Below are 23,503 nucleotides of genomic sequence, written 5' to 3' on the forward strand. Positions count from 1 at the left end.
ACATAACCATAGTCGTGTTCAACCTGCTATGGTTAACAGGACTACATTTGTGCCTATACATGTGCCTATGGACTACATTGATGCCGTTCTTGAGTTGAACACGGGTGTATTCTCTAACCTGGAACTTGACGAGGTCCTTGACAAAGGCGTTGGTGGACTTCCGAATCATCTCGAAGAGCTGGTCCTGTTGAACGTCCTTGTTCTTCTCGAGAAACCCCTGAGTAGTGTAGACAACAGCGCCGGCGTAGTGGCGGACGCCGAACTCTTGTTCCCATCGCCGTCTGTCTTCCCCTCGAACGTAGTACGGGTGACTCTCGAGTTCTTGGTGTAGTTTGCTCACAAAACTGATATCCGTGCCCTTACATGGGGTAAGAATATTCCTAGTCAGTTACCTCACTCCATTCAATGAACTCCATAGCGTGCACGCGCTGAGCAAAGGTGATTTGACCAGCATCTGTCGACCCACCGTTCACATGCTTTCGAAATTGACAGATAATTTGATTTCGCTCCTTCTGAAAAGCATTCCGTAGGGACATTGCGTGCACGTGGGCCGTGAGCACAAGCACACACACACACACACATACAAAAAAAACGATCGTCGTAAACTTGCCCAAGTTCGAAACAAAGGTCAGGTTCGAAATAGAATAGAAGTTCGAAATAACCAAGTTCGAAATAGAATAGAAGTTCGAAATAACCAAGTTCGAAATAGAAGTTCGAAATAACCAAGTTCGAAATAGAATAGAAGCTCGAAATAACCAAGTTCGAAATAAAGCAACAATTCGATATGACCGAACCCTTGCAAACGTGCTCTAGATTACGAGCTTTTCCTCCACTCACTTTTGGCATCCTGCATTCTTCAACGAGGAGTTTGAGCACACATTTGGGCGGCTGTAAAGGGTATTAGTCATCTTTGTTAGATTACTAGCAAATGAGTAGATTATACATGCGCTTAATAACTGCACTAATCATTGAAACTGAGCGACATTTGACACTCACCTTTTCAATGAGCTCCAGGCAAGCAGAGTTGTCGGTAAAGTTTATGTGTGAGTATACAATGTCCTCTTGCCTATACTGGAGGTTGAAAGACAGCTTATAACGATCCACGGCGGGAAATACGAGCTGACAGTTGGCGTACTACTTACCATTTCTTGTTCAAGGGCAAACACGTAATGGTTGAAGAACTTGTGCAGTTTCTCGTTGGTGTAATTGATGCATAGTTGTTCGAAGCTATTCACCTGTCCAATAAAAGAGAAATTAATAAACCAGAAACGCGGAATCCTCAAGTGATATTCAGGAATGGCCGCCGTGTGTTGAAAAAAACGTCTCACCCCAAAATTCTCAAATCCAAATATGTCTAGAACGCCTAGAAAGCGATTACTGTCCTTTCCGGGACTCGTACACATGTTGATGTAGTTGACGATCCAAGCGAACGTCCTCGAGTACAAGGCCTTGGCCATGGCGTGTCGATTTTGCTGTGCCTGTACAAGATAAGCAAGGATATGTTAGGTAAAATATTGCGCAACACTGTTCGCAGCACGGTGTTGCTGCAAACACAACAAATACAAACACGAACAAAAGACAACAACTTCGAAACGCAATGTCTGACAGATATTCGCCATTTCAAATATGTGCCCAACGTAACACTTTCATTTTCTTTTTTGTAAGCAAGGATGGCAAGAAACATGATTAAAGGGACTATGAAACGATTTTTTTCTTTGTTTCGTTCGAAAGAAGACATTTTTCTGAGTCTAGAACCGAAATTTTACTTTCGTCGCGCGAGCGGACTTCTCGAGAGCGAATTTAAACGGAGCGGCGAAGGGAGGACAGCTGGCGCCGCGCTGTGGGGAGCTGCCGAGCGGAGACACAACGGGTAACTTGACGCGACCACGGCCGGCTCAGCAACACGTCATCGTGACGTGTTGCCGAGCCGAGGAATCCCGCCAGGAGCATGCGCCGTAGGATCCCGCGTATGCGTTCGTCGGGAGTGGAAATCTCCATGACAGCAGCTTTCGCGCGATCGGCAGATATAGGCAGTGGCGGCAGCCTGAGCGCGAGCTCGCGGCATTACTGGCCATTGCGCAACACCGGTGACGTAACGGGGAACCGAAGTGCGGTCCGTACAGTTACACCATCGGCAGGGAAATATGCGCGAGAGAGGAGGAACGCGGAAGAGACATTTCCAGCGCGCGCTCCTCGCAGAGTGGACCGATTTCGTCCGGAAAAATTTGTGGCATATTAGTTTCTCAGCGGGAAGAACAGTTTCCATCGAAAAAAAGTATGGGGGTTCGGGAAATTTCATAGTCCCTTTAAGATAAGTCTGAGCTGCAGCAGCCTGTGAGCATAATAGAGCCAGCCACGGCATTATCTTGATCGAACTGGTCAGATTAATGACTACCACTGCTACATCCTACAGCAAAAGAGGTATAAAGGCGCATTTCAAGGGACTTCTTCCAAGTACACAAATAGAGGAAAGAAATTTCCTACATAATACCGATATGTACACTTAAAAAAAAGAAGAAAAACGGCAATGAAATAAAAGAAATTCACTTACTTCGTGGTATTTGAGCGGAATCTCCGTGACGTTTCCCCGTACTATGATCTGCCTATGCAAAGCTACATAGGTGAGAGCTTCCGGCTGCAGTCCCAATAGGGTGGCCACAGTCATGATGATCTCTTCGTCCTCTGAAGTCAGCGAACTCTTCTCCTCTTCGGAGTCTGCAAACTGTAAGTTTCCTAGCCATAGGATGGCACTCAACACGCTGAAGATACCGTCCACCATTTCCTGCGAGGCAAAGAAGAGAAGTTCTGAGAATTTGAAGGAAGGAAACCAGAATTCAATACGCTAAGTGAGACCACTGGGCCTTTTTCGAGGAGACTTTGCTTATTTCGCGTAGGAATTTTCTCACACAAAGAGGTCAAGAAACGAGCGAGGGCAAGAAAAAGACACAACGTTTTTCGGTGTTGTACACGACTAACGTTACTTCTTATTTCTTCAGTTTCACTTGCAATTATACATCCCATACTATCAGTTCACGTCCGTCCCGATTGTTCAAAAGGTGCTAAGAGCTACGACTGTGCCTCAAGGCGGTAACCGTAATCTAGGAGGTTATAATGAACGTCATTGCTAAAGCGCTGAATCGCTGTAAGCGGGATCGTTCTAAACAAACTCTATACCAACCACAGCCTCCATCTTACCTGGGGCATATTAAGAACGGAAATGGCGAGACGAAGGTTGTCGAACATAAGGACGTCGTCCACACCGTCGATGGCAACGCAGCCGCTCTGGCTTAGGTACGTGTACTTGTCTACAGAAGCGATCTGAAACTGATCCCGCAGTTCCGCGCTCCTTTGCGCTCCGGCCACCAACTGGTAGAAGATATGGTAGTTTCGTTCCCCGGACGACTGGAAGGTAATTCGGCTTTGCTCGAGGAGGTAGTCCTGGATGATGCATCCCTTGATCTGAAAGCGCCGGTCGAAGCACACCTGGATGAACTTGCCGAAGCGGCTCGAGTTATCGTTGCGAACCGTCTTTGCATTGCCTATACAAAGAAGAAGTCGTCGTCGTTTTAACAACAGGTTATTAGTTAAGCGTTATTATGAAGAAAGAAGAGAAATAAAAAAGCACGAGGACCAGGAACAAAAGGCAACTATAAGCAAGTCGCAATCATTGTTTGCTAAGGGACTAGCCAGATGACTCTCGCGCCAGACTCCATGCACTTCTGACTGCTTTCCTAACATTTCTGTTTTCTTTTTTCTCCCTCTCTTACGGTGATTTTTTTTACACTAGACAAACAATATGTCAAAATAGGGTCTCTCAATAGCCGCTGTAACTACGTGTAATAGAGCTTACCAAATGCCTCCAGTATTGTATTGGCTTCAAGGATCTGTTGCTCTATCCACGTGGACACGTTCGTGGTGACAGTGCAGAGATACTGCAGGATGAACTTCGTAGTCTCTGTCTGTAACAGAATCGGTACAAATTTGAGCGCACTACACATCGGCAATCGACTCACAGTTCGCACTCGTCATATATAGGTCAACTTAACCAAAAGAATAGCAGGGCCCCAGAACACATAATCAGCTTTAACCACTGAAGTCATCCTGCAAGCCACCCGAAGCCATCCCGAAGCCACCCGAAGCCATCCTAAGCTGTGCGAAAGGTGCACAAATGCACGAGTCTACGTATCTCAATTATATGGTTCGAGAGCTTGTTACGTACCTTTCCCGCCCCACTCTCACCGCTGATGACACAGGCCTGATTGCTGGTCGTATTCTGCAAGCTGTCATACGCAGACTCTGCTATGGCATACACATGTGGCTCTTGCTGACCGATCTTCTGGCCGTTGTATTTGAGTACCCAGTCCTTCAAATATGACACAACTTTTTGTACAACATCCTGTAGCATATTTCTTCAAACACAGTGCACCTCAAAATGCTACTAAGGCAAAATCACGTGAAAATCATCACGTACGGTGGCAACAATCATGTCCGCCTATTAAAATGCGGTAGCTTTTATTAGAAGCCATCGATACGTCATGCGGAACTCCCATTACGTCACATATAGGTCATTCTGAAATCATGTTGGTTCCACAGGTCCTATCTGGTTTTCAACCAGAGTCGATACGACTGGTGGCTGAAGACTGCGCCACTTTGATTAAGCGAAGCTTGCTGGCTATTCCACGATGCCATCGAGGGAGTTCAGATAACACTAGCCATGCCAAAGGGTTGCATTCGCTCGCAAGAGATTTCATAGACTTTGCGCGGCCATGGCACAACAGTCTGGCGGAAGTCTAGACAACAGCTGCTGCAGCAGAAGACAGTGATACGTATATGTCACATGTTCAAACTAACGATCCACGAATTGGTAAACAGGGGCGTGGCCTTCGCAGGCCGCACCGACACGGAGCGGTTGCATTGCGGTGGATGTGCACATCTGTATCCAGGAGTCGCTGGTAGAAAAGATCTCGAGCGAACTCCCAAATTTGTATCGATTCCAAACATAATAGCTCGTCGATGCTTACACACTACGATAGAGATCTCTGACCCTCTTGTTCAGCATTACTTCCGCGCACAATGCCTTGATCGGAATTCACGAGCCCGTTTCAGGGCCCGAAGCAACATCGCCCCAGGCAGTAGTACGATGTCAACAGCTCCTTCTCCAGTTCTCTCTGCTTTTTTTTTTTTTTTTTTAGTGACGAAAGGGCTCATCAAAGGACTGTTGCAATCTCCTTTTTTTCGTTTTTTTAGTCGCCGAAGGCAAGAAGAATTGTTCTGACTTACCGTGTCGTAAATGCTGAGCTCCTTGTAGGGATTCACGGCGATCAGTATTGTTCCTGTGTACGTCTGAAGTAAACGATGTTAAGAAAAACACATCTTCCACATCAAGCACATTGAGAAACAAACGTATTTCCTGCGGGTCTATTCGTTCTTCTTCTGAGCCTTTTCAAATGAGCGCAGGAGACTTTTAAAGGAGCAGGGAAATTACATTTAGGCTTGCTGGAAGCCCAATTTAATTAGTCAAGAAGAATAACTTAAAATATGTTTTTGCTGGACGTCGTCTTACCAGTGCGCCAGTTACAGAAACACCCTAAATCAGTAATCAATCAATCAATCTGTATTTTTGGATTTTCACAGTTGCTTTCGACAAAGTGTCACTCAAAGAAGCTCATACAAGAGCTCAGACGTTTGCTAATAAGTACCTCACCTAAAGTGGTTCGCATGTTACAGCGGTCACAACTCAGCATTTCAGGTCAGCTCCGGAGTTCCATAGGGATCAGTGTTGAGCCCGACACTCTTTCTTCTCTACATCAATGTCTACTGTAGTGTTTACCGTCGTATCAGTTTAGGTTCTTTCGCACGCACTGCGGGGAAAAAAAATTGACAGGGGCTTGGTAATAATAATAACTGTTTTTGTTTGGGTAAATTCAAATTTTAAAAAATATATAGCTTCTTGAGCGTCCGTAGCAGACAACACTTCTGTTCTGGCACGACCAAACAATCAGATATGTAATTTCGTTTGCCGACGACGTTTCTGCAGAGAGCTGGAGGAAACACGAAAGTCACGTGTTATCTAAGTGTCTATAGGACAGTACCAGGAACATCAGGGTGCGAATGACAAAGAAAAGATGATAAAGTTTAAAATTGCATGAGGAAGCACGCGCAGGGCGTCCAGTGAACAGCCAGCATTTTCGGAACGGCAAGCTCCGCGGTGATGGCGAGGCGCCCGGAAAACCCGGTCGGCCAAACCACCTGCCTGTAAGCCTCTGCCGAGAGCCATGATGGACCTGGCAGGGCTAGACCCCGCCGAAGGCGTTCCCGATGACGGGCAAACGACCAAGTACTCCGACGAGGTAGACCTCCTGGGCGCCCTCATGGACTGTATTCAAGACATGACGGGTGCTGCTGGACCTCCCACTGCTGCCGACTTCGCGTCTGAAGTCATCATCGACTACGTTAAGAGTATCACAGCATTCGACGGGGACATTTTGCCACCGGAAAGACAGCTGCCAGCGAATGGGGTATGTGATTCTCCAATTTGTCGTAGTCCCTTGTAGACACGTACGGAGATACAACGTGCACATCTGTACTGGAAGAGACAGTTCAGTGCTTCACCCCCTGCCGCGAAACCAATGCCACAGGACATATGATGCGACCGACCGATAAGCACAACGTCCCGATTAAGTTTGACATTAGTTCTTATCGGACTTAGTAGGCCGGCAATTTTGCATTTAGCGGGACAATAGGGCATATTCTTTATGCACGCATGTGGTTTCCCTAAAGAAAAGCCATTGTCAGAACTAAACCACATCAATAACCTATCATGGTCTTTTTGTTGTAAAAGAGCCGTTGAACAAAAAAAAAACAAAAAAAAAAACAAAAAAAAAACGAATTGTGTGTTTCGAAAAGAAATCACCGTCACCGTGACAGCCAACCAGTGTCACATGGTAATTGTGGCACAGAGGCGTCTTCGCAGTGTGGTGCTTCATTCCCAGCAATGGGTAGCCCCCTGGAGCCCCCTGGTAGCCCCCTCCACCACTTTCAGCACGTCGTGCTGCGTAGCTGGTGATTTTGCAATCACATTGTCTTCACCCGTCAGCATCTTCAATTTCTTGCTCAGTTATGCTTTGCTAGCGTTGTTGCCAAGCGTCGCACGACACACATACTGGACCGCACAGCACCGTATGCATGCATTTTCCCCACTTTGTTCTTGCAGAAACATCTCATGGACCTCTCGCTCGAAACACTGAACGGCATTGAAGGTGTCCCGTTGCAGACACCCATCGTCCCCGCACGCAGCAGCGATCCTGGCCTTGCAGACAGGACTGTGAAGGGTCGCCTTGTCACCTTCCAGGTGGACAACCATGCAACAACGGGCACGCCCGCGTACTGGTGCATTAAAAATCAACATATTACGAAGCTTCCTTATCACAGCAGCAGCCATTCTTGCGCCGACAAAGCAGCTCAGACTTCTACTAGTAACTTGTACATCAGAGCAGCCAATAAGTCATCTCAGACGTCCGAAACCATATACGGTATCAGCGTGGGCACGTCTTCCTGCGATGACATATCGTCGACGGCAACCCAGACGACATGCGAGCAAAGTGAGTCCGCCTCCAGTTCTTCGTCGACCGATACGAACTGGGCCGAGTCGAACGCTACGACCGCGGCTACTGCGTCGCGGTTCTCCGAAGACAGTTCCACATCCGGCGAGAAGACGCCGTGCACTAAATCTCGAACGTCGCAAACGTCTGGAGTAACGAAGACTACGCAAACTTCTTGCACAACGCGGACGTCGCAAAGCTCGTGGCAAGGCGGCTGCCTTTCCACCGTGACGTCAGAGTCTACTGAAGAGAGTGCGCAGGAACAGACGTCCTTGAGCACTCTTGAAGAATGCGAAAATGAAACTTTGCAACAAATTGGAAGCGAGAACCTCGACCTCCTAAGCGCCACCGCTGAGCTCAATCCGCAGTCCGTCGAGGCACCAGTTCCTGTTATGGACCCGTTGTACGACATGCAGAACATACAGTCGACTATGCTAGCCAGTTACTGCACCGTTATGGAAGGGGCACATGATACGGACGAGGAAATGTTGCAACTGGTCACCACCTCTGAGCAGATGCCAGGAGACACGTCCTCTTTCAGTCATCCGGACGATACGTACGCACTCGAGTTCCCCTTGACCACAGTGGACGAACTGTCGGTCTTTCATCCGGAGTCCGCAGACAGGAGCCAACCTCGGATATACTCGACTGACCTTCTGGTTGACATACAACCACGCCCCGATATGGGACATCTTCAGTGCGCAGAAAATCCTTTTACTCCGCGCTTCATCTCCCCATTCGAACCTGTAACTGAAATGAGCGGACCGCAAGAGCCCCTAATCCAATTCTCCGGCAGCACCATTCATCCTAGCGTCGATGAAAAATCTTTTATCAACTTTCTCTTTTCGAATATCTCTAACGAAACACCGGACGGCGAAGTTCAGATGAAGTCCATGCATGACTTGTCCAATCTAGAAGCCAAATTCTTTCAAGTCGACAACCCCGAAGCGTTATTCCAGCGGCACTCTCAGAGTGCTTTTCAACCGATCTTCACACCGTTCGAAATGCCCGAACCAATCCGGCCCATTGAAGAAATTTCGTACTTCTATGACCCGGATTGCGCTCAGTTTGAAATGGTAGACAACAACAACAATTTGATCGAAGGTTCTAAAATGTACGATGGGCTCACGACTATCGACGAAGCTGACGTTGCCAACGTAACTAGCGGAGACATAGACCGCTTCACGTCAACGCGGAGTTGCAGCGAGCAAGCCAACAGCGGGTCCGAGGAACACACGAGGGAAGCGACTGACGCCACAGTGACCAGACACCAGGACATAACCCAAGAGCACGTCATGAACGTCTTCCCCGTGCAAGTGTTCAACACAGTGCCGGACTTCATGCGTTCACAAACGCCGTTCTTCTACGAGAAAGGTGCAAAAGCCAAGGACATGGAAGGGAACGGCACGGACGCTGAAAGTGGGCAGACTCTCTTGAAGCAGGAGTCGGACGGGCAAAGGACAATTGACGGCACGGAGCCGGAAAGAAATTACGACGTGCTTCGTCGCCGGTTGAGCGCCGAGAAAGCGCGGAGGAAGACTCGGGCGTTGTTTTCAGACCATGACGGCAACGACGCATCGACGAACGCGGGGATGCAAAGCAGCAGCAGTGTTGAGGACTCGGGTTCCGAAACAGAGGAGGGCGAAATGAAAACCGTGATTAGGAAAAGAGGGCTGCATAGGATGTTACAAAGTGAATGTACGAGGAACGTCGGAGGGGAGACGAAGAAGGAGTTGCCCCCGAAGTCGAAGGTCACGGAAAGAACTTCGGCTCAGGTGCGTTGGTTCTTAACGTTCTACTCGTGCGGTGCGACAAACGTAATGCTGGGTGGGTGACCCTGAAGCGTCTCATGTTCTCGGAATGTCAAAGAAGTAAGTTAAGGCACCTGTTCCGAACTCCAGTCATGAGTGAAGCTGGTACATTCAACCTAAGGGTTCCTAAGGGTTGCTGTAATCGCGCTTGAGAACGAGGCCACGTTTTTTCCAGTGTTGTTATTAAGGTTGACCGGAGCTGTACAAGAGTACTAGGGTACCTGCATTGCGTTTGTGCTTGTTTGGCATTTGATATAATGTACAGCGTGTGCCACACGTATGTACGGTGTGCGTCGGAAGGTTCGAAAGCGCGACACCATCATTCGCGCCAAAATGCAAATACTTTAGACAAGAAGTCCGTTGCCGTGCCTATGGACTGGTACCATTGCAGAATTTACTTGCTCGTTCCCCTGCGTTTCTACAAGGGGTTTCTATCCTGGGAAGCGAGATGTACGAGGGTACCATTCATCAGCCGGTGCTAAAAGAACTACATAACTCGCGTAATTCAAATAGAAAGTACAGTGTAGGATACATACTTCCAGCGTAGAGTGATTGGCAAATTATCGAAGGGCTTTCGCTAGGATTAGGGCTTTGGAACGAAAAGAGTTGAACGGTACACTGTTTCACAGTTCCAAGGCTCAGACCCTGAAACATGGCCGTTGGACTGCCACACGTCGCACACGACAGCAAACTCCCGCTGCTACTTCCCCGTTGACCGGTACGACTTCGACACTGAGGATCTGGCAGCTGGCCTCACCGAAGACTCAGCCATCCTTCGTCCGCTTCTCGCTTCAGAAAACGAGAATGATTTCGACATGGACGACCAAAGTCTTCTCGGAATCACAGAGAGCGTGCTAATGGGTGAGGGGTCAACTACTTCGGTTTCTCTTCGTAAGTGTACCGAGAGATGTATACCAAAGAATAGCGTGTGCAGAGGTCGGTAATGGCAGAGATATGCTATCCATTCACGTTGTAGTTGTTAACGCGAATATTTTACGAGTTTGTCCTAAAAACGTGCAAATGTGCTCGTCACGTGAGCCCTCTCTCACCAGTATTTTCGCAACAAGATCAGTGTATAAGCAACAGTTTGAAACATTGCGGGTGCACTACGTTATGACTCGGAGGCGCCGTGCGCAAGTCTAAGTCTAAGGCGTTGGCGAAGTATGGCAGAGCATTCCGAAAGGACTCGCGTTCTCCGCCAATGGGAGCTGTCGTGTTGCTAACATGTGTACCTTTGCCTTCTGGGCGGTACATGTATACCTTGCATACATACCGCGGAGAAGACTCAAATTCCCGCGCGGGGCCGGCGATGGCGATGAGTCTTCCCCACAATACTAGCAAATAAATATTTTCATAACGTGGGATTCCCGCAGTCGTCAAGCAATATCGCAGCACGATGACTTCCTCTTGAGCTGGGCAACATTAACATTGTACAACCATAGCTACGAACTACTTGTTTTGTGGATCACTTCACGTATCTATCCAGGGCAAGCCGAATTACTCAAGAGCGTTCTACCTCACTTTGGAAATAGCGACGAGGACACGCCCGCGGGCATCGAAGCACTAACGCCGTGCAGAGCCGTCAAGTATGTCTCCCTACCGCACCGGCGCACCCTCTTCAACGTCCCGGACGAAACACCACAACGAGTCTTCAACGAAACGGGCACGCCTGTGCCTCCGCCGTCACCGGAACTCGGCAGGGGGTTTCACACTGAAGTCCCACTGTCATTTTGCGACGAAGATATCAAGATCAGCCGGGAGTTCTTCGGGTTCGTCGACGAGCCGTCGTCGACGCGAAGCGCAGAGACCGAAGCGGGTCGAGGGGGAATGCTGGCGGGGTCCCCTGGGATTCGAGTACGGTCGAGCTCGGATTCGAGGTCTGAGAGCGAGTTTGAGCTGTTGGTGTTCGACGAGATGCATCCGAGGCCGATCAAATCACTGCAGAAGCCAGCTTTGCCCAAAATCAGCGAAGAACAGATGGAATAAAGGCAGCATGTGTGGTGGCGTCTCTATAGAGGGAAAATTCTGACTAAACAAACTAATCAAATAGCGCAGCCACGTCCGTTTGCTTGTGTGAGCAGTGTCAACGTCATCTTGACGTTGGTAGACAGACTGAAACCGAAACAAATCGGAAGGGGAGGGCTAGGCTCCACGAATGGGCACTTGTTCACCGCCTCCTATTGAAAGAAAAGTCCCTTTCAGGGACCATCTTAATCGCTTGAAGACCGTGGCTTTCGGGCGCGACCTTGTTCGCCCCCTAGCTTCGAGCGTAGTTCAACTCTACCAAATTGGTGGCGCTGTCGAACACTGACGTCATTTGTTTACAAACAGGGAGAGTCCCACGCTGTTACAGGCCGCAGTACTGTACGATAAGAAAGCCGACTACCTACAAGTGGCGCATTGGCTAGCGTACTGTTGTGTTTTGAGAGCTAGTATAAATTTTTATTGTTCGACGCCGGGTGGGATGTAAGAAAGCCACGTTACAAATCAAACAAAGCAAGGTTTTGATCTGATGCTTCGGTGAATCTTTACCGATCTAATTTTATTGGGAGCTCTGACCTCAACCGAAGCATCACCTAGAAGGACGAAAACTACATATAAATGACGCGCTTCCAGAAGCCTAGTCTCAAAAAGGCAAACGCGAAAAGCGTGGCGGTCGATATCCCAACGGCGGCCGGCTCGCGCACAAATTCCCCGTGGCTGGCAATTTGCAGACGACAGAAATATCGTCTGCTAACGTCATAGCACCCCCTGCTCCGCGCTGCTTCGCACCGAAATATCCGGTGTCACTAGAGGTGTGCGGAACAGTATATTTCATTGAGAAGCCTTGAAGGGGCTGAACATTAATTGCCGTTAGTCAATTAGCGCTTCTCAGTGCAAGTGACAGGAGATTAGTAGACGTGTCCACGAGCAGACGACATGTACGAACCTGATGTCGGTGAGAGCAACCAAATGTAGAACATGAGGAAACCCTTGAACAGTGGCTTAAAATAGGAAAGGGTCCTATAGTGTTACGAATGAGATTCAAAACAGTGAAATTAAGCGTATCTTGGGCCATTTATTCCCAGGACAGATTTCTTTTTTAGGAAGTAAGGAAGATGGTACGGTATGCGACACCCATCGTCATGTCTCGGGTTTTACCGTTTGGAATGAGTACCAGCTCGCCTGTGCCCTAACCCTTTGACCCACGCACGTCCATGCACTTGTGCGTGTTAAGAACCGCGCCCACCACAGCGTTTTCTAGAAGGGAATCCAGTGTGTTCCGCAGCCACGACGTCGGGCTTTCTGGCTACTAGCTGAAACAACATGACGTAAACAATTAAGAGACCACCAAGTACGATCGTCTGCAGCGATTGGCTGACATCCTGACTTTATATGTGCACGTGAGAAGGGGTGAGAGGAGGCATTAAGCAGGCATTCTGCATTTAGGTGGCGTTGGCTGTACCACAACCACCTAGATAGAGAGAGCCTGCTTACTCGTCGACGTGACGTAAGAACTAAGAGTCAGCCAATTAGGATCGTGTTTTCAACGGCCGTAGCCAATCATGAACGTGTTTTAAGCGGTCGTTGTTGACGAACCACCGTCGTCTGCGAGTAGTGATTGAACTTCCCCGCATACTAGATGGGAAACCTTCCTTAAGACTGATTTTCTGAAAAGCGTGTTGCGCTTTTTGTCTACAGGTTTCAGGTTAGTTGCAATCATTTCCGAGTTTCGCAAAACAGCGATTCGCAACAGCAGACGAATTCTGACTTTCTATATGTCCACGTAGCGAAGCAGGGAGAGGTGGCATTAAGCAGGCGTTCTGTATCTATGTGGCGTTCGCTGTGCCCGCGACCGGTGCCAAGTAAGCCAAAGGGAGTCTGGCCATGAATGGGACCTGCCTATACCTGAAGGTCCATCCCCTCTTTGAGGGATCTAGCCAATCACAGGTCGAAATGCAGTTGTCTATTATTACATCCATCCAGTACTTATACCTCACCCTTATTTACTGGGAGCCACCATTTTGGAGAAACTCGATTGATACGGATTGAAACGGATATCACTGGTGACAGACCAAAACGACGGATTTTGCGTCCACTTTTATCAACGCCATCTGCACGGAGAGAGGCATGTTGGGAAGGCTCAGAATTGCAGAAATGGTTGCTGGCAGAAGTGATTGGCCAGGAGAGCGGTACAATCGCCTCTTCGTAGCAGACGACTGCTGGTATGAAGTTTTAAATCACGTAATGTAAGTAGATCGGATAAAAAATGAGCAAAGATTATGTAAAAATAAAATACAATTATATAATGCAAAATCCTACGTATAAGGGTCGTCCTTCTTGCTATTTTCTTTGTATATCACGGTCTTAACTATAGGCCTAACGTTAGCGACGAAACATCCCATTTTCGCGTAAATAATGATGGCGTGGCTAAAGTTAAAGCTGATTTTGCAGATGCGTGCATGAGGATATATACTCACAGTACGAAATTAAAGTAATCTGTGAAAATTTTTTGTCACGAAATCTCCGCTTCGACGTTCCAAGCACCATCCTCCATCTTGGAGAAAATTTGGTGTCATGGCAGCTCCCATGGAAAACGGTAACCAATGAAATGCGCCTAAGTTTGATTGACAGGTCGAACCTCTTTTTTTAGACTCCTCCTAATCGCCAGACTCCCTTTGGCATACATGGCACTGCCCGACGACCACTTCCGGCCAGGCACCCGATCGCTCAAGATGGACGCCTCACTTCTTTCGTTCCACGCAAGGTCGGCGACATGCTCTCACGCGCTCACCACTGGCTGTGCTGCGACCACGGTGGCTGCGACATAGTGTCAAGCCCGGCAACTAACGCTCTACGGAGCTGACATCTGCGAAGTGCACGCTCTTGCGCTTTTCAGTTATGTCTGACAACGGCTGTACGTCTCTGGAACATTTGGAATACATGTTCTGTCACAAACGTCCGCTCAAACGCTGCCTGCCTGCGTGCTGCTGAAGATGCCACAATAAGGCCGAAACAGCTGTCCAGTACTGGCATGACGACGTTTAAGCACTTGCAAACATACACTATACGTGCAGCTAAAGAGTTCCGACTAATTTTTTCCCTTACATAGTTCACTGGCTTTGCACTGGGCTTTCAGTGGTGAGTCGCACACCCTGACAGGAGGAATCACGTGCTACGTGACCTTCTGGCGCCATCCGCTCAAACGTTGCCTGCCTGCGTACTGCTGACGATGGCGCAATAAGGCCGTGGCTGGTCTTCCGCTCCGATGCCAATACAGGCCGAAACAGCTGTTCAGTACTGGCATGGCGACGTTTGAGCACTTACAAACATGTTCTGTCACAGATCACGCTCGCTTCAGATCGCTTCACCAATGCTTCCACTGGCATTCGGCGAAACGACGAAGTATTTCAGGAACAGGCTATCGATCTAATCCACCAGCTGACCGATATTCCAGGCTTGAGTCACGAAAGCCATAGAAAAAATAATAATCGAGAGAGAGAGAGAGAGAGACAGAGACAGAGAGAGAAAAGAAGAACAAAAAATACGTATAGGGCTGTCGGCTCAGCATCCTCCAGCAGCATCTTTCCTATCCTACTTCCAGGGACATCGTAGCACAGTTGCCACAGCGGAACTCGCTCTCAAGGGAAGAGTTTATCACTGTGTAGTTTCCTGGCCAAGTTTCCGTTACAAGTGAAGCTCTGACGCGTGCGAATGTTTTAGAAGAATTGGGTTGCAAAATCGTGTCAAACCCATATAGGATGTGTCCTGGCGACAAAATGTAGGGCGATACATGGAGCTATATAGAGTCGAGCCTTTTTGTCGCAAACAAAAAGTAGCATTAATATACTTTTATTTAAAGAAAATACAAAATTAGAGAGAAAATCATTCGATCACTGAGTTCACCGCGTTCACTGCACGTTGGCCATCGCTTTACTAATGCGCGAATACTAGCCCACCCTTGTAATGCGCGAATTCCTGGCGAAAAACATTCTTGTGAATTTCAGTGCAATCAGTTATGCATCGCCGCGGAGCGGTACGTTTCAGCGACAATGAAAGGCGCTACATTTTCCTGTCTCGCTTCGTCTCTGAAATAATGGACCCAGCGCTTGTCACCAGCTAGGAGGCCATTCACTTCAGCCTTATAGCTCCATATTACGGCCTTACTCATGTCCATACACGCGGCGTTGTTTGAGTTCGGTGCGGTGAGCTGCCTTGGTGCCCACCTGGCGGAAACTTTGCAGCAGTGCAGCTCGTCATGAACCTTCTAGGGATCGGAACCGGTATTTTTTTCGGTCCGGTTCGGGTTCGGGTTCAGGCATATTGGTTCGGTTCGGGTTTAGCTCATTTGAACCGAAATTATCAGCTTGAACCGGTTCAGGTATATCGGTTCGGTTCGGGTTCGGCTCAGGGAGAACCGCCTCCCCCGCACACACACAGACAAAAAAAAAACGGTCAGCGGTCGGGACATTTACAGGGATTGGAACCGTTACTTTTTTCGATCCCGGTTTAACCGGTTCATGGACAGTAATTTTGCTATATGTAAGCGAGCTTACGCTCACCGTACACGGTTGTAAGAGAAAAGGTGTGAGATGATCGTTTCAGGTGAGTCAAAAAAAGGTCGGCCAGTAGTAGAATGATTTCACCTCTGAACCGATTCCCGAACCGGTAACCGTGTGAAATTTTTTCGGTTCAGTTCCGGTTCGGTTCAGGACAAGCAAAAAAATTGTTCGGGTTCGGTTCGGTTCGGGTTCCGAAGAAAATAACGGTTTTTCCGGTTTTCGGTTCGGGTTCAGTTCCGGTTCCGATCTCTGCTTCTGGTGTGTCTACAGTCTTTAATTCTTGGTCTACTTCGCCAATAGCCACCCCCCCCCCCCCCCCCCCGACGGTTTTCGCGCAAGATCGCCTCTACTGCGGCGATAACGTCTGCAGAACCTGGTCATCCGGAGCGACGTGCCAGCAGTCAAAGTTCAGAAGCCAGACTTCAACTTTCTGCAGCATCCATAAACATGCTGAAGCGACATGCAAGCGTCCCCATACAGTGTCTTAATCCTCCAATAATCCTCCAGGTTTTCGGCCATCGCTGGTCAGAAAAAATGATAACGGTATATGTTCCTTCCTCTCATGTGCAAACCTCTAAGGGGCCGGACATATTGGACATGACCTTGCGACATCATACGTTGCGTCACGCTAATTCCACATGTTCCTCCGTCTAGTACTAGTGTGAGTGTACGTGACGTGACGTGTGCACGTGTGTACGTGACGTGTGAGCAAATTTAAGGATAAACCGCCATTTTAAGGTTACTTTTTGACTGCTCATCGCACGTTGCAAAGTGCTGCGAGTTCCAGCAAAGCCCCCGGCGCACGCCGCTGGGTACGAGCTGAGCAGGATACAGAATTCTGCTAGGCCCGGGCCCGGGTGGATATAAGAACCTCACGTGTTTTCACAATGCCGACGCTTATTGAATTGTAAATATAGCCTGGACGACCCCAGCGCAGGCCTTGTAATCGAAGCCTAGGTACATACAAGATATAGAAGAATATATAAGATGATTACTGGCATCGGTGTGAGACTGTGTAGTCAAAATTTTACAGTCACAGTTAGATAGACGAGCAGAATATGAGATCCAGGGAAACCGAACTGATGCTGTTGAGGCTTGCACTTACGTTGTTTGTTGGATTTTGTTCCCGGCAGGTAATGTATCGAAAATGTCGAACATTATCAATAACACTAATAGTACCACCAACTAAGTACTACTAAACAAAAGGAAAAAAGAGAGAAAAGTTTCGCATTTAAACTTAACAAAGTTCGTTTGAAGATGCCAGCCATGCCAGTGAAACAGGTCGGTGGGCAGATAATAGTAGAACAGGCATAACTACAGGCAGGTAATAGTAGGGTTCATTATGAACCACTGACCACGTCCCCGAACATTTCCTTGCGTAACCCTCAGTCACTTCACAGGTCACCCTAGAACCAGTGACGTACAGAGAGAGAGAGAGGGGGGGGAGGGGAGGAGGAGTCGAAAATACTCCGGAATCGTACCTTTGGCGATGTAAGATGAAAGTCACTGAAAAGGTTAGCCAGCTGTAGGAGTCTTAGGCAAATTGAGGCCTTGTATGTATTTGTCCCTTCTATGTTGTCCCAGCCTCAGAACATCAGTTCTTTCATTGTACCTTTGGTTGTCCATTTGGGAGAAGGTAGCGAGGGTGAAATCCTCCTCCCCCATGTAAAGACCTCATAGAACCCCTCCAGAAATATTATTCAGGCTACGCCACTTAAAGTCATATCGCTTGGCCAGTGACGTAGGGGGTGGGGTGGGGGAGATTCAACCCCCCTAAAAAAAAAAAAAAAAACGTACATTTGGTAGTTTATTTGGGAGAGGGAAACGCAGGTGAAACGCTTCCTATGTAAAATCCCCACAGCAACCCTCCTGAAATATTTTTTCTGGCAACGCTGGCAGCACTGGCTGGCTGCGGCAGCATACCGACCGCCGGCGGACCCCCAAGCGAAGTTTCCGCCGCGGCCGAGAGAGGGGCAGAAACTCACTGAACCTGCTACGACATTATCAGAGTAAGTACGAAGCTGAAAACGTTCGCTTCGGTGGTGCAAGGGATCAACGTGCGCTTTACACGCCGAGGCCCAAGGTTCGAATCCTGACTGTCGCTATGACGATAAAATTCTTTCCCCGACTGAATATGATTGAGGACAAGAGTTTCTGAGCACGGCACTTTTTTTCGCTGGTTGATTTGAAATATCCGTTTCGGGCTGCAAATTTAAATGTCGAGAGATTCATTACAATGCGGTTCTCTGCAATGCGCATGCGCTGAAGGTACCTCACGGAATGCCTTTAGAATGAACTCTATGACAACGAGCACACATCTTGTTTGCCCTCGGAAAATATACTGTAAACGTATGTTTATTCGCGGTGTATTAATTTTCGCGAATTTCGCGACCGCTAAAAAATCGCGAAAAATTGTACTCGCGAACACAGCTTGACACTGATCCCGCGGAAGGAAACAGACCAGGAATCGCGAAATTAAATACTCGCGAACAACTTCCCAAATGCGAAAATTAATACTACATCGCGAATAAAAATACGTTTACAGTATCTTAAAACGAATACGCAAGTTCGTGGTACATAAATGTGGACCTAGAACAGGAAGACAGACAGACAGTAACAGAGGAAACCCAAGGACAAGTCGTCCTGCATGGTGTCGCAGAGTATGTACAGCTTGGGACAGAAGTTTACGGAACACCGGGGTGTCGCATTTCTCCATTGGAGCGAAACACCATCAGTATACAGGAGGTGACATGTATACTGAGAGATAGATAGAATAGCCGGTCACCCGTTTCTTATTCGACCTCTTCGTGACAGCTTGCACGAGGCCGCTCCGATGCAGAAAGGCGGCTGTGCTGTGTTCCGTAAACTTTTGTCCCAAGCTGTACGTTACTCTGTACGCGACGCACTTCGGAGTTCTGTACAAGTGCCCCGGAATTCATTGCCAACTGCACCGAAAACTTCTATACAACCGTTCCTCCGTTACTTCTGCCACCGTACTAAAAGATGTCTTTGTATACGTGTAGCCTATGCATACAGACTGTCGTATTCATTCTTTAACCACCAAGCAAGGCGCCTTCCGCTATAGGAGGCGACATCATGCGCTAACGCCACCGTGAAGAATACGCGTACATGCCACGTGTCGCCATTTTATTCATTACTTTTCTCGCAGCGACAAATGGAAGCCTGGGGACCACATGCCACGTCTGCAATTTTGCCATATGAAATTCGTTGCGTCACCAGGGATCCTCTTTCATCAACCTACTCTACGCATCGCGCCAAGCGAGGGTCCTCGCCGTCCCCAGATGTTCTTCTCAAATACAATAGGAGGAAGCAGACCGAACACAGCAAATGGTATTGCTTTTACTATTACGGTATTTTTCTTCGGCGCAGACGCAGCACGCAGACAGCGGTGTACGTGTTGACCTTGCCTTAATTTGTTTCCCTCTTGAGTAATATACAGGGTGTGTGTGCAGAAAAACATGACCCGCATTTAGGCACATAGCTTGTTGCCTACCTAACTAACGAACTTCCGGTGGCGCACGATGGCGCATTTATGCGTGCGAAATCTGTAGAAAAATTGTGGAAGCCATACCCAGCTTAAAAAATAAACGGAACAACGAAAACGTCGGCTTCCGTGCATCAGAATAGGGCAACATGGCGGACAACAGGGTGTATGTGAAAGGGCAACATAGTGTACGTAGGAGAGTTGTGTTCAAGTACCGCTAGGGGAGCTATCGGTGCATAAATCGAAACGATGTCCCACATGGATGCTCATCGGCAGTGCCCCTAGCGGTGCCTGCACATAACTCTCATGAGACCGAAATGCACTACAATGCACTGTCATGACCGCCCTATTCTAATGCATGGAAGCCCACGTTTTCGCGCTCTGTTTATTTTTTTACACTGAGTATGGCTTCCAGGATTTTTTTGTAGCTTTCGCACGCATAAATACGCCGTCGTGCGCCACTGAAAGTTCCTCGGCTAAGTAGACAACGAGTTACATGTAAAAATGCGGGTCATGTTTTTCTGCACACACCCTGTATATGTCAGGTTCTCTGAAGTCTACACTTTAAGGGGCAAAACGAGTTAATTGGGGAGCTTCTATTTCCCTATACTACAACTGCTCCACATTTTACTCCCCTGACCCTGAAATATATACTCCACTGCCGCGCAGACATTCCCCAAAACTTATTTTATCCGACGCGTCGACGACACAGGCGTCGAGTTGACCCAATTTGGAAGGTTGCAATAAAATTCCAATCTTTGTGCTGTGCGTCGGCATTGTCCGCGCATGCCTGCTCAGCCGTGTAACGTAATTAGACGCACTTTTTCTCGCAAACCACCCTTATTGCAACGAAACGCAACACATTTATTTATTGGACGACCTCAGATTCCGTGCAAGGGCTGTTACAGTGAAAAATCGCGTACCGTTCTCGCGAGTCGCCAACAACACATAAGAGATTTCAATTAGCCGTTACGCAGGTGGCTGTTTATGGAATATTTATCGTGGTCTTCGCAACCATCCCCTGCGTTCAACACACGCGCCAAAAATAGGCAAAAAAAAGACGAGAGAAATAAAAGAAAGAAAGAAACGTATTAGGAAATCCCACCCGTCTCTGTAACTGTATCACGTTCAATCGGCGCAACAAAATTAAAAAGAAAAGCCCCATAAAGAAACGAAACCGAAAATAAAACAACGCCGCATCGAGCAACTGTCACACATCATTGCTAGCAGCTGTCGTCTGCTACACAAAACGGCACGACGGTGATGGCATCGCTAAACCACCTGGCGGCGGTAACCTCCACGGGGATTAGTACAGAGCAGCAAAACACAATTCCATAATAAATATTGCGCCGCGTGTAGCGAATGTGGGTAACGTGAACAGCTCGGTTCGACGAGTTCGAAGGATACTTTGCAGAGAAGAAAACAACCGTTCATGGAACATCGTATAGAAGCTGCAATCTACCGCTGTGTTTGGGCGAACCTGGCGGCATGCGGGGTTCTGAACGCGAACAGCATTTTAAGCGAGCATGGATATGGTATTTGGGAAGATCTGCTACTGCTACCGAAAATTCGTATTCTACAGACATGGCGCCGCTGGCAACATACTCCCCTCGGCGGAGCCGGCTGACGTCATACCACGGGCCATATTATTGGCGCACCTTCGCGCGTCATGCAGACGCACAGGGTGACATTGACCTCGCTCATTCTCTTACATCGCTCGCACTCGGAAGAAATGCAAATGATTCTGAGCGCGTGCTAAGCAGAGAAATCTCTCGCGCTCTACTATTCGACTATACGAATAGTGTTCTTGTGTAAGAACGAACGATATTTGTGGCACAACCTACCGCAGTGGAAAACGAAAAGTAAAAAATGTGGGGGCACCACGATCGTTGCTGCTAGAATGTTCCTTTGATTTGATTTGATTTGATTTGATTTGATTTGGGTTTTTCTGGCGCATTAGCTACTAAGGCCAGAATGTTCCTGCCTAGCTGATAAGAGGGGGCGGGGTCAGACAAAAGCTGATAAAAACACGCGGCACAGGGGGATTGGCCATTCTTTCTGTTGGAGATGATCGAGGCGGATGCCGTTCTGTACTGACGGTATGAAATAAACCTTTGTTTGTTGTTTGCATTTTCGCTTGCTGTGTCTTCCTTGGCGACGGAACGGACGGTATGACGCCCCGAGGTTGTGGGAACACTTGTTTCCACAACTGGCGCCCAACGTGGGGCCACGGCTCGTCTGCCCGGTCGTTGGGACAGCACACAGTTCAGTTCGATAGTGGAACGGGTACCGTTTGGGAGGGGGGAGGGCGCTGGCAGGAGTATTGCCAGTAGGAGCTGTCGGAATGTAGGTGAATAAATCCTTTTCCGTTACATTGGGCTTTGTTGTGTCTTCCCGGCGGGTACTGCAGACGGGATGACGCCCCGAGGTTGTGGAGACACGGGTTTCCACGAAATATAAAAAAGGAGGAGACTCGCACTTCTGCTTTAATGCCCCCATCCCCCACCGCTTAGTATCAGTAAACCACTTTAAGTGTCATAAACGCTATTATTTGCAACAAAAAGAAGCTCGATTCGTCATACATGCAACCTGTCACTAGAAACAAACCTTTGCACGCTTGAATAGTGTCACACAGCCACCGTTAGACAGCCTTTCTCTGTTCACTGTTTAGCTACCACCTCCGAAACATACCATCGTCGCTACGAGTCGCAAGAGGGAACGCCAAAAGCTTTGACAATTTGCACGCACTGCGTATAAGCACGTTCGGCATGTGCGCCACTGTCAAAGTCACTAGCTTCTAGTCAGAGTCTCGCAAACTCGTAATCGTATTCTCTTTTTGCCCGAATGAGTCGCTCTTTCCCAGACGCACAGCTAGCGCCGAAATTGCGCTATATACGGACACTTTATACAGATGGCCTGGATATGCCGCCGTGCATATCTATATACTCTTTCTCTACCATTTGCTCAGCCTTCAGAAGCACTTTGTATAGATGGATGCGAGATCGAATGAGAGAGAGACTACGATGTTAAGAGAGAGATGCACTCTGGGCGACTTCATATCCTGGACTGATGGAGGAGACAAATTAGGATGGCAGCCTTCGCTCGATTTATCGCGATGCTCGTCCAGTCCAGACAGAGTAGAGACTACAGAGGGTACCTTCGTCGGTTATTGAACGTCACAAGAGCTCAGCTATAGTGCGCTCAGTTAAAGGGAGTAGACAACGCGTTGTCTCGTGTAGTCCACATTACTGGAATGGATGGCAGCAAAGCATGTACTGTCATTTATGAACAGTACGATCTCACGTGCACGATAGTGTATTCCTTTAGTCAGAGAACAAGGACTCGGAGAAGTATTTGAAAGACACAGAAAAAGGACAGCGGGACATCCCGCGCTTGTTACGTGCCCTGAAGAAATAGATATATGAGAGGAGAAATGATAAGGATACGTATATGTTGTCCTTGCGGTAGCGTGCCCTGAGGTTGGAGTTGATGGTGTCCTCGTCGATGTGACTGAGGGCTGTCATGTCGGGGACTCCCAGTTCCATCGCTTGCCCTGAAAAAATAAAGCAACGTTTAATTTTTTTTAGATTTTGGTATTTCTTATTTTTTTATTAAGGAGACGAAACAGGGACAGTGTAGCGTCAAACTAGTAGTCGCGGAATTAACAATGTTTTATTTAATTCGACAATGATTGGGGTTTTGAGCCCCCAAAACACATTGAAAGCCAAGAACTCGCGCGCTACAGACATGGACGGAAACAAGGACAAAGAAAGAAGGGAAGAGCTGACCGCAATATCCTGCGGACAACGGCTTTTTCGTGTATGAAAAATTGATGGCACAGTTTAGAAGATGGTTGCACAGCAAATCGATATTTCCATACCCATCGATCCATGCAGGATATTTCTCAGGATTAATGTCTAACCGGTTCGCTCCGTCCATAGATCAATAATGTGCCTGCCACGCGTGTATGCATAAAACATTGGGCGGATTTTGAGAAATCCATCCACCTGCACGGAGGACCTTTTCAATGAGTAAAGAACCCCT

General features: G+C 48.1%; 2 protein-coding genes across 4 annotated transcripts in view; one reads left to right on the forward strand and one right to left on the reverse strand.

Moving 5' to 3' along the window:
• Positions 1 to 23,503, reverse strand: part of LOC135401553 (myosin-VIIa-like) — a 66,573-nt gene that overhangs the window by 21,948 nt on the left and 21,122 nt on the right. For both annotated transcript variants that reach the window (XM_064634020.1, XM_064634019.1), the window contains exons 2-12: positions 22,906 to 23,012; positions 5,281 to 5,343; positions 4,220 to 4,363; positions 3,851 to 3,959; positions 3,196 to 3,539; positions 2,552 to 2,782; positions 1,329 to 1,478; positions 1,143 to 1,235; positions 997 to 1,071; positions 838 to 888; positions 119 to 358 (exon numbers count right to left, since the gene is read on the reverse strand). In XM_064634020.1, coding sequence (XP_064490090.1) covers positions 119 to 358; positions 838 to 888; positions 997 to 1,071; positions 1,143 to 1,235; positions 1,329 to 1,478; positions 2,552 to 2,782; positions 3,196 to 3,539; positions 3,851 to 3,959; positions 4,220 to 4,363; positions 5,281 to 5,343; positions 22,906 to 23,012 — 1,607 coding nt within the window. The remainder of the gene's footprint in view (positions 1 to 118; positions 359 to 837; positions 889 to 996; positions 1,072 to 1,142; positions 1,236 to 1,328; positions 1,479 to 2,551; positions 2,783 to 3,195; positions 3,540 to 3,850; positions 3,960 to 4,219; positions 4,364 to 5,280; positions 5,344 to 22,905; positions 23,013 to 23,503) is intronic.
• Positions 6,119 to 11,426, forward strand: LOC135401554 (uncharacterized). 2 transcript variants are annotated; one of them, XM_064634021.1, is made up of 4 exons: positions 6,119 to 6,518; positions 7,214 to 9,376; positions 10,042 to 10,303; positions 10,899 to 11,426. In XM_064634021.1, exons 1-4 carry the CDS (start codon positions 6,276 to 6,278, stop codon positions 11,396 to 11,398), a joined length of 3,168 nt encoding a protein of 1,055 aa, XP_064490091.1. In that variant the 5' UTR covers positions 6,119 to 6,275; the 3' UTR covers positions 11,399 to 11,426. The 2 variants fall into 2 exon arrangements, with proteins under 2 accessions (XP_064490091.1, XP_064490092.1); XM_064634022.1 differs by having other exon boundaries at positions 6,121 to 6,518; positions 10,042 to 10,273.

Source organism: Ornithodoros turicata, chromosome 7 (assembly GCF_037126465.1).
Source record: "Ornithodoros turicata isolate Travis chromosome 7, ASM3712646v1, whole genome shotgun sequence".
Lineage (NCBI taxonomy): Eukaryota > Metazoa > Arthropoda > Arachnida > Ixodida > Argasidae > Ornithodoros > Ornithodoros turicata.

What these genes read in the sequence shown, in the direction of transcription:
- LOC135401554 (XM_064634021.1), top strand. Translation starts at nt 6,276, where the DNA reads ATGATGGACCTGGCAGGGCTAGACCCCGCCGAAGGCGTTCCCGATGAC. An exon ending in CGGAAAGAACTTCGGCTCAG is followed by an intron (nt 9,377 to 10,041) that starts GTGCGTTGGTTC and finishes ACTGTTTCACAG; the next exon opens with TTCCAAGGCTCAGACCCTGA. An exon ending in AACTACTTCGGTTTCTCTTC is followed by an intron (nt 10,304 to 10,898) that starts GTAAGTGTACCG and finishes GTATCTATCCAG; the next exon opens with GGCAAGCCGAATTACTCAAG.